The 11,254-nt window shown below is 33.6% G+C and overlaps 1 protein-coding gene across 1 annotated transcript in view; it reads right to left on the reverse strand.

The window, feature by feature from the left end:
- PARPBP (PARP1 binding protein) overlaps positions 1–11,254 on the reverse strand; it is a 70,294-nt gene that overhangs the window by 38,413 nt on the left and 20,627 nt on the right. Inside the window, exons 5-6 of the mRNA XM_010853434.1 lie at positions 2,568–2,738; positions 1,127–1,281 (exon numbers count right to left, since the gene is read on the reverse strand). Coding sequence (XP_010851736.1) covers positions 1,127–1,281; positions 2,568–2,738 — 326 coding nt within the window. The remainder of the gene's footprint in view (positions 1–1,126; positions 1,282–2,567; positions 2,739–11,254) is intronic.

Below are 11,254 nucleotides of genomic sequence, written 5' to 3' on the forward strand. Positions count from 1 at the left end.
AGGGAGGAGGGTTCAGGATGGGGAACACGTGTATGCCTGTGGCGGATTCATTTCGATATATGGCAGAACGAATACAATATTGTAAAGTTGAAAAATAAAGTAAAATTTTTAAAAAAATCAAAAAAAAGAAAAATAAAATTAATTATCTGCTGTCTGAGAAGAAATGGCCAGTCAATATATTATTTGGATGTGCAGAAGATGTCACTGATATTGACTATAAGTCATATTCAAATCCTCTTCCAAATTCACTTCACTATAATAGATATCCATATAAGAAAATAGGGATTTCCCTGGTGGCTCAGTGGCAAAGAATCCACCTGCTAATGCAGGAGACATGGGAGACGTGGGTTTGATCCCTGGGTCAGGAAGACTCCTTGGAGGAGGAAATGGCAACCCACTCCAGTGTTCTTGCTGGGAAAACCCCATGGACCGAGGAGCCTGGCTATAGTCCATAGGGTCACAAAGAGTCCGACACAACTGAGTGATTTAGCACAAGCATAAGACGATAGAAGGAAACAATTCAGAACAAAATCCTGAGTATAATTCTTCCTGGAATCTTAAAATGGAAAGAAGTTTCACAGAATAAGAAACAGCGATTAAGAGAATGGGTTCCAGGGTCAGAACTGAATTCAGGTCCCAACTGTGCTACTTAACAACAATGTGACTAAATTCAGTTTCTTCCTCTCTAAATTGAGTATTTATCTTGAATTTAGGTGGAATAGCCATGTGATTATAATTTATTAATCTAGATTTTAAAAACTGAAGTACAGTTGATTTATATGTATTCATTTCTGGTATACAGTAAAGGGATTCAGTTACACATACACATATTCTTTTTCATATTCTTTTCCAATACAGTTTATCACAGGATATATAGTTCCCTGTACTAAACAATAGGACCTTGTGGTTTACCTGTTTCGTATATAGTATCCAATAGTTTGTATCTGCTAATCCCAAACTCCTAATTTATCCCTCCTTCCTAAATTCTGCCATCCTCCTTATCTGGACATTTTGTTTCTCATTCCTAGTTTGGTTTGATGTTTGATCATCTCAATAGCTCCTATTTTTCTATCCACTTGATTCTGTGAAGTTTTAAAGACAGACTAATAACACATATTTGTCATACCTTGGATTTGAGACTTCTCCAAGAATTTCATCTAATTTGTCAATGAAATTAATAAAATTAGACAATCCTTTTATATGTGCCCTTAAAGGATCAGATGGTGATGGTGCATATCCTTTCCCTCCAAGCTCTATTGTTCTAATAAACGATGTGGCCACCTATGAATTAAAACAGATGGTTATGTTTAATGATTTAGTAAAACTACATCTTATTTTATGAACCTAGGCACATTTACATATTTCTATGTATATAGGTAAGGTGACTCATTTTTTTATGATTCATGCTACATTTTCATTCAGAAGCAAATTAAAAAAAAACAGGTGTCATGCAGAAGCTGTGCTAGCCAGAGTGATGGCAACATACAGATAGAAACTGAGACTGAAGAGTCGAGTTAGGGACAAATTAAGGGCATAAGAATACGTTCCCAAGAGTATATCACTGTTGAGAATTCCCTGGTGGTCCAGTGGTAGGACTCCACAGTTCCGCTGTAGAAGGGACAGGTTCAGTCCCTGGTCTGGGAGCTTTACAGTGCAGCAGCAGCAAAAAAATTAAAGAAAGTATATCACTGTCTATAAAGCATTAGACAGTGATATTCTATAAAGAATAAATATATTCTTCAACAGATTAACTACTGGCTACTGGAATTGTTATATGGAACAAAGGGATTTTTCAATGCCAACTGTGTTGAGTTATTCAAGGTTGGACAATTAATTCCACTCTCCTAAATCTTAGCTTCTTTATTTGTAAAATAAAGATTTAGATGAGATAATTACTAAGCCCCATCTAGCTTTCACATTTCAGGATTATTTGACCATGTGTAGTTCAAAAGGCCTTGCTTTTACTATGATAAAAAATACATGCTTGATGGTTATACATTAGGCCATCTCCATCAAAAACAAAATGTTATAAAGCTGCATTTTCCAAAGTATATCCAAAGAAAGAAAAAGAAAAATCTCTGAAATTTAAATAATCTGAGAAAAGTTCCATAGTTAAATTATTTAGGAAACAACAAATTAAATAGCAAGGTTAACTTAAGCTGAGTTCCTTATGGCAGGACTTCTCAGAGCTTTTGATATAAACTCATGCGTTCTGTATATCCAAAAAGGGTATACATGATTTCCAACTTTTTGCCCTTGGAAATATTTATTCAAAGAACACTTAATAGGAAATTCTACCTCTGGAAATTATTTATTTCAGGAAAATTTAACTGCACTAGCATTCTACAGAACACATGTAGGCAAACACTGCTTTAGAAAATATTCCCTTATTAACTTTGAAGGATATAGTAAGGAAAAAAATACCTAAGACTTTCAAATACATGAGGTAGAACACATATTCACAATTTAAAAGTTGTTATATCATAGTTACAAGAACTCTACATTAAGGTACATGGATCCACAGTTCAGAATCTCTAAAAAATCTTGAAAATATAACATGTCCATACCAAAAAGATAGACATCTGTTTCTCTCGAGCAGCATGTTTCAAATCAGTGAAGGCTTCTCTTCCAAGTCCTCTATCAGGAATATTGAGAATATGAGCCAGAGCCAAGTCATTCTTCGAATTCACTAGCAGGTTTAAATATGAGTAGATAATTTTCTTTGCTAGTAACTGTACCTGTACAATAAAATATTTCCTTTATTGAAGATTTCTAAATTCACAAATAATCTTTTTAATATGCAGTAAAATACTTATGATCATTCAATGACAAATGCTTACTCAGCTCTTTGGGAAATGAGAATTGCCATATAAACCAAAAATTTGGTTTGAACAAAGAACATATCCTTGCTCATGAAACTAACTTGCCATCAATGAAAATCTATAAATAACAACTATCATAATTGCTGGAAAATGTCTTCTTAGAAATGATATAAAAGGTACAGCTGCATTTCTGATGAGACCTGATCTCATTCCCCTACATACATTTGCCACTAAATAGTAACCAATAATGAAGTCCCCTGAAGCATAAGGGACGGGCCTATGGGCACTATTTGGTCCTATACCCATGCCTCTTTACAGGGCAAGATATAAGGGCTGAAGTTAAATTGCTCAATTTTTTAAGAATTACAAGATACTGACTTTCATAATACCAAGAAACCAACTGAGTATTAAAAGAGATTCAACCAAATGTTAGCAAATAATAGCAAGTAGCTGTTGTTGGCATTAACTACCCTAAAACACAGAACTATAGACTGTTGAAGCACAAGATAAAAATAATATTTGGGAGAACTTGATATGTTCATCAGTTCTTTCATATATGAATAATCCTTCACAGTCAAATGATAAACCAGGGCATTCAAAGATCTTTTTTGTTCAAATTAGCTAATCATAGCTTTTCAAGGCCTTGCAACTTCTACTACTACAGAATTAATAATATGAATTCCCACAGGTAACAACTACAAAATATTAGGTAAATTTTTTAAAACCTAACTATGTAAAGACATGGACAGCATCCAAGAGCAGACACAAGCTGGAGAAGAACTTAATTTTAGAAGAACTGCAACAAATAGGGTAAGAATTTCAAGTTTGTGGTTATTCAATAATAGGGGAATTGTGATTTCCAGTAATAGTGACTGATCATGTGAACCCCTTAAATAACAAACATTAAATACTAAATTAAAAATTTTAAATACTACTAAAAGATACTGGGAAGTATCCAAAAAATAGAAGCTGGAGAAACATTTGGTTTTAAAAGAATTGCAATAAGAAGGGTATGAATTAAGTTTGAGGTTTACTGGCCCAAGTTTCATGACTGTGGCTGTGGAAAACAGACGTGACTAAAGGTGCCAGAGATTAGAATTCAGGGCTGGGAAAACAGCTAGAAATTTAAAATAGGAAATTCTGGAAACAACTGAGATTATAAATAGCCAAAATCCCTAGCTGACAGCAAAACTATGCAAGCATAGGGAAGATTTCACAGGCTCCATCTAAAACACAGACAGTAATCAGAAAGAAATATATGCTAGAAAGATTGAGTTATAAAGAACTGGAGCTATGGGTCTGAAGGTTTCTTAAACCAAGTGCACTCCACAACTGTGTATAGCTTAAGTGACAGAGAGCTGAAGCTGGACAGGCTTGAAATATTAAATATACAAAGCCAAAACCTGTCCGAACAACTGGAAAATTCAGGAAAATCCCTAGGAAAAAGGAATCCATGGAAAGAATAAGCTCCATATCATTCCCAAATACTTGGCTAACTGCCAAATTTGGCAGGCAGAGGGAAAGGTTACAAAAGCCAAGCTGAAAAAAAAAGAAAAAAAAAACACACACACAGTAAAGGGAAATCATAAGAGAGTTATTCAAAAAGCTGCAAGCCACCAAGGAGACAAAATATAAAGTTGGAATCCAGGCAAGTCACCTGCATACCAGAACAAAAAACCAATGTTCACAAGAAAAAACTAGAGTTTGTATAAAATACTACCTATGTCTTGGTTTCATCCAAAAATTACTAGACAGTCAAAGAAAAAGGAAAGTGTGACTCCTTTTCATGATAAAAAGCAGTCAATAGAAAATGTCACCAAGTGGACCTACGTATTAGAATTTAGCTGAAAGAAGATCAAAGAAACTGCTATAGTCAAAGAACTAAAATAAAATGTGTTCAGTGAATTAAAGCAAAGTATGTTATTGGTGACTGAGAGGAAATGACAACAGAAAAGTGGACACTATAACGGAAGAAAATTCTAGAGATAAAAAGTACAGTAACCAAAACACAATATTTGCCAGGTGTGCTCAACAGCAATTTGGAGAAAGTAAAAGAAACTATGCAAACATACAGATATATCAATAGAAATTACCAAATCTGAAAAACAAAAGAGAAGGAAAAAAAAAAGAAGAAAGAATCAACATATCTGTAATTGAAATCTCTGTAGAGGCGTGAAAGAGACAGAAAATATATTTGCTGAAATTATAGACAAAAGCATCCCAGATTTGATGGAAAACATCAATTTATTGATCTAAGAAGCTACTCAAGCAGGAAAACACAAAGAAACTCACTCCTGTAACTTACAATTGAACTCTGACATCCAAAGATGAAAAATCTTAAGAGCAGCCAGAGCAAAATGACATATTACATATTCAAGATAAGGTTAACAGATCATCAAAAATTAAGTAAGCCAGAAGAAATAGAAACAACATATTAAATATGCTGAGACATGATCTTAAAAATTACAATTACAGTAGTCAAGATGGCATAGTATTGATTTCCTTCCCATGGCAGAAACTTTGGAACCTAAGTGATACTCAGTCTTAACTTTCCTATTTCCTTGAGGCACTAAGGGGTGCTCCCCCTCTTATTTTTTAACAGATACTTTAAATAGACTGGAAAATATGTTTTAATGAAAAGACTTCTCACAGGAGTATATATATTCTTGGAAAACACACAAATCTTATTATAAATTGCTAATATGTTACAATTTAATTCCACCTTCTGTGAAAAAAAGGAAAATATATTACATAATGAGCATCAGGAAATTTTCAGGCCTATAAAGATGGACTTAACCTGTCTTCATATAAACACTAATATAAGCATTCTAATATAAAAACCTTACAATTTAGTCATTCCCCTAATGAGGATCATTTAGATTCCTCCAAATTTTTATTATAAACATTGCTGCATGTATATTCTAATACATGATCTCCTAGTATACATGTTGAGTGTTTTTACTGTACTACTTTTTTTACTTTAATACATACTGCCAAGTGTTGTTCACTTGTACCTACTTATACCCTCACCGATAGTGTAGGAGAGTTCCCATTTTCCTATACCCTGGCCAATGCTTAGCGTTGTAAAACTAAAATTTTTACCTATTTCCTCTCATTACCAAGAAGACTAAGCATCTTTTTAAAATTGTGGTGGCCATCTTTATTTTTTTTCATATTAATTGACTGCTCTTTCTTTTGCATAACTTTCTATTGTGTAATTTGTTTGCTTTCTTATTATTAACAGTAGTTCTTTTTATACCCCGGCAAAGATCTTCTCTCAGTCTGTTGCTTACTCTTTACTACTGTTAACAGAACAGGTCAAGAAATTTATACTTTGTAATGATTAAATTCATTAATCTTTTCCCTAATCTTTTTTGTTTTCTGGGTCTTAAGAAGCCTTCTCAACCTTGAGATTATAAATATTCCTTTTTAATAAGTAAATTAAAATTGTTAAAAAAAAAAAAAGATAGCACAGTATTTACAAAGAGACAGACACTCAGATAAATGAAACAGAACAGTCCAGGAAGACACCCAACTCAGAGAGTGGCGGCAATTGATCATCTACATATAAAACAAATGAACCTCACCTATACCTCACATCTTTTATAAAAATTAACTCAAAGTAGACCACAGACCTAAATGTACCAGAAGAAAACAGGACAATATCTTCATGAATTTGAATTAGGAAGAATTATTACATATGACACCAAAGGTACAATCCATAATATGAAAAAAAATTGATAAATTGGATTTCATCAAAATTAAATTACCTGTATGTGCTCTCATCTTATTCTCACCCTTTCAACTACTTTCACCTGCTCTGGAATCCAGTTTTTATTTTCTTTTTTTAAATTCTTAGATGTTTCTCTCAGACTCTTCACTTGAAATCCTCCCCTTGGCTATTATCTTAGGAAAATGGACTCAGAAAGGCTAACCTCAACTTGTGTTCAAAACTTATGAAATTCATAAACTATGCAGTGACTGATAACTTAGCTAAAGATTCAATAATTTATCATCTGTAAACTCTAAGAAAATATTTTCCTTATTAAAATTAAGATTTCTTCATATTCTGTCTAATCTCATTAAGAAGCATAAGAGAGTTAAAAGGTAGAAATAAAAACTTACAAATCAATAGAAAGTTTCTTAGACAATTATTAAGGAAGCTTCAAGTTCATATACATACTAAAAGCAATTTTAAAGATAACATGCTTTGGGATTACTTAAGTTTTATGTGAAAAAAAAAATTATTGAAACATGGGAGGCAGTCAAGGTCAATTAAAAAAATCTCAATGGACAGGAAAAGGTTACCTTAAATATGGACTCAAAATATAATTTAAGCAAATCTGATTAAAACAGTTTGAATATTAACTCTACAAAATTATTTTTCCTAAGTATTAAAGATACTAAATGTTACCTTTGCAAAGAGGATCTCCGACTTTCCAGTATAAAGTAGCAATTCACATATTCTCCTTCTTATTACCTGTTATAACTCTGCATATCAATCAATTATAATTCTCTACATAAGTATCAATACTTTCTAATACTTTATTTTCTTAAGTCTTTCTATTATTTTATGGGTTCCATGAGAGCCAATGATGTATCCTCAGGGCCTAAAAGAATAACTGGCATTATAGCAGGTAATTAATCCATTTTTATTAATAGGTTCTCAATCTGCTTTTATTCAACGGTAAATGAAGGAAAAACTAATACATGTAGCTGGCCCTTTTAGATTATTTCAAAATTGAAATTAATAATAAAAACTTGTGTGCTAAGTCACTTCAGGTGTGTCTGACTCTTTGCGACCCAATGCACCATAGCTAACCAGGCTTCTCTGTCCATGGGATTCTCCAGGCAAGAATACTGGAGTGGTTTGCCATGCACTCATTTGAGGGATCTTCCAGACCCAGGGATCAAACCCATGTCTCTTATGTCTCCTGCATTGGCAGGTGGGTTCTTTACCACTAGCATCACCTGGTAAGCCCTTATCTGGGATCAAATTAGTGCTTACATATTTTTTATTACATTGGCTTACAAAGAAAAGTACTGAGGTACAACTAAATTAAAATCATCTTTAAGATCTATTCTAAAATTTTATTTTAACAAAAGGTATAACATAGTTTTCTGCTTTATTTCAAAAGTCCTTTTATCTCTACTTTCACAGTAAATCATAATATATCATGTGAATCTATAATACAAGTTTCCATTTTAACCTCACAGTGCAACAGTCTAAAACACACAGCAAGGGTGACACAAATTCCCAAAAATCAGAGCAGAGCAAAGAGACATTGTAATCAGAAACTTTTTTACTCTTTCTACATTTAATTTCATGCAATCTCTGTTTCACTTTGCTTCTCCTGTCCAAAAACAATGAGAGTTTACCAATATGTGTATGTGTGATCCTCACTGGGTATAAAACCAGGGCTTAAACTCCCACATCTCCAGCTATAGGAGATTTTCTTTAGAGTTAGAAAATTCTGTCCTTTTGTGATGTTAGGAAAACATCAGGCAAAAACATCTTGGAGTCCTCACAGAGTGTTTCTTTTAACTCATGGCTACAATTGGAAATCTATCCCTATCATTATGGTCAGATAACATGGCAGTTATGGTTTCCCTGCTCTTGTATTTGCAAGTGGGTTTTAAAGTGGCTCTCTGGAAAAGCATTCCACATAAATACAGTTATGATATCCAGAAGCAAGGGCCTAAATTGAAAAAATCCACAAGATTGAAGCTTTTACCAAGATACCAAAAATAAAGATACTGTTCCATTTATTTGTTTAATAAACTGATTCTATCCATACCACAAAATACTTGCAATGTTTGTTTAGAAGTTGAACAATTTTATTTAGACTTTCTGAGAACTTCAAGTTTCTTTTCCTATCCCTTAACTATTATTGAAATGCATATATACTCAATCTTAATTTAAAGAAAGTCAGTTTTTCTAAGTTGAGATTAAAATTTATACAAGTATTTTTTTATTTCTTGGTCAATACACAAATTCTTACATTTAATGAACAAAAAAAAATTGGACTAGAACTAATATACTTGTAGAATTTTTTATTTAACTGATTATTTTCTTTTGTGGCCTTTATTCTATTTTTCCCTTCATTACTACAGAATTTCTAAAGCAATAGTTTAATACTTCAGGGGGGAAAAAATGAAGCAAAATAAAATAAGGAAACAAAAACAGTGTTTCTCCAACTCATTCCATTCATCTACTTGAGGAACTGGTGTGGCATTAGTAGGCACACTTGGTGATCAAAATATATGTTTGCAAGAATACAGCCCAAAAACTTATTTTCGAATTTTAATAGAAATATATTGCCTTCCAAAAATACTCTGCAAAAGAAAAATTAGAATTCTGCAAGTAACAGAAAAATGGTTGAGAGGATGGCTGTTACTTTAATAGTCCTCATAAAATTGAATTCATCAGCTAACTGGTGGATAAAAATCTCTCAGAAAATATAATCCAAGAAGGCAAAAGATTAAAAGTAGAGGATTAACACTAAGAAACTACCATTGTTGTTGTTTTTTTGTTTTTTGTTTTTTAATTGGAGGCTAATTACAATATTGTAGTGGTTTTTGCCATACATTGACATGAATCAGCCATGGGTGTACATGTGTTCCCCATTCTGAACCCCCTTCCCACCTCCCTCCCCATCCAATCCCTCTAGGTCATCCCAGTGCATGAGCCCTGAGCACCCTGTCTCATGCACAGAACCTGGACTGGCAATCTATTTCACATATAGTAATATACATGTTTCAATGCCATTCTCTCAATGCTATTCTCTTTGCCTTCTCCCACAGAGCCCAAGAGTCTGTTCTTTATATCTGTGTCTCTTTTGCTGTCTTGTATATAGGGTCATCGTTACCATCTTTCTAAATTCCACATATATGCGTTAATATACTGTATTGGTGTTTTTCTTTGACTTACTTCCATTTTCATCCACCTCATTAGAACTGATTCAAATGCATTCTTTTTAATAGCTGAGTAATATTCCACTGTGTATATGTACCACAGCTTTCTTATCCATTCGTCTGCTGATGGACATCTAGGTTGCTTCCATGTCCTGGCTGTTGTAAACAGTGCTGCGATGAACATTGTGGTACACGTGTCTCTTTCCCTTCTGGTTTCCTCAGTGTGTATGCCCAGCAGTGGGATTGCTGGGTCGTATGGCAGTTCTATTTCCAGTTTTTAAAGAAATCTCCACACTGTTCTCCATAGTGGCTGTACTAGTTTGCATTCTCACCAACAGTGTAAGAGGATTCCCTTTTTTTTAAATAAAAAACTAAAGGCTTACAATGAAGGCCTTCAGTTTCTATGTACCAAGTACACAAAAAGTTCGTTCCAGTTCTCCTGTAGGCTATTAATAAAATCCTTTTTCATGGTTATCCCTTTAACATAATTTTTTATTGTAAAATAAGTTTAGTGGTGATAACTTTATATAATTCACTCCCAGAATTTGAAGCTACAAATATTAGGGTCTTTGAGTTATGCTGGATTCTTATATGCAACTGGCATAAACCCCATTATTTGAGCTCTCTTAATCACTTATAATTTCTTTTTGTTTCTTCTAACAAAGACCTATTATATCCCTTCCATAAATTCATCTAGTAAATAGAGAAATAAACTGGGATAAAGCTGTACATTCTTATAATCTACCCATTTTCCACATAAGATACAATTTTTTAAGAGGCTCCTTAATAGGATTTTCCATTAGAACAGGCAGGACCTCACTACTGGTCATTTAGGTCATTTTACATGTATAATCCTCTTAAGTAAAAGGCACAATAACAATTATTGCTTCCTCCCTATAGTCTTTAAGATAGATCAAAAAGATCTATAAGTGATCTACCATCTTGAGGAGGAAAGTACTCCTTAAGTATCACAAGAAAAGATGAGGCAATTTGGTAAGCATCTTGTCAAGGTAGGAGGAAAAAACAAGCAAGCAAGAGAAAACAGTTACAATCACTAAAAGAAACTATGCCTAAGCAGGAAACAATCAAAGGTGGGCTTGGATATTTTCTTGAACCAGAAAAGAAGGAAGTGCTCAAAAGTCTAAGAGGGCCCAAAATGAAGTGGACCTCTACATTTTAGCACCAAAGATTTTTTTTTTTTTTCTTTCTTTCTTTGTATTTTTTTTTTTTTTTTAATTTCTCCTCCCTCCTCCCTCCCCATACCATCCCTCTGGGTCGTCCCAGTGCACCAGCCCTAAGCATCCAGCATTGTGCATTGAACCTGGACTGGCATCTCAATTCATACATGACATTTCACATGTTTCAATGCCATTCTCCCAAATCTTGCCACCCTCTCCCTCTCCCACAGAGTCCATAAGCCTGTTCTATACATCAGTGTCTCTTTTGCTGTCTCATATACAGGGTTATCGTTACCATCTTTCTAAATTCCACATATATGCGTTAGTATACTGTATTGG

This window comes from Bison bison, unplaced genomic scaffold (assembly GCF_000754665.1).
Source record: "Bison bison bison isolate TAMUID 2011002044 unplaced genomic scaffold, Bison_UMD1.0 scf7180017864327, whole genome shotgun sequence".
Taxonomy (NCBI): Eukaryota; Metazoa; Chordata; class Mammalia; order Artiodactyla; family Bovidae; genus Bison; species Bison bison.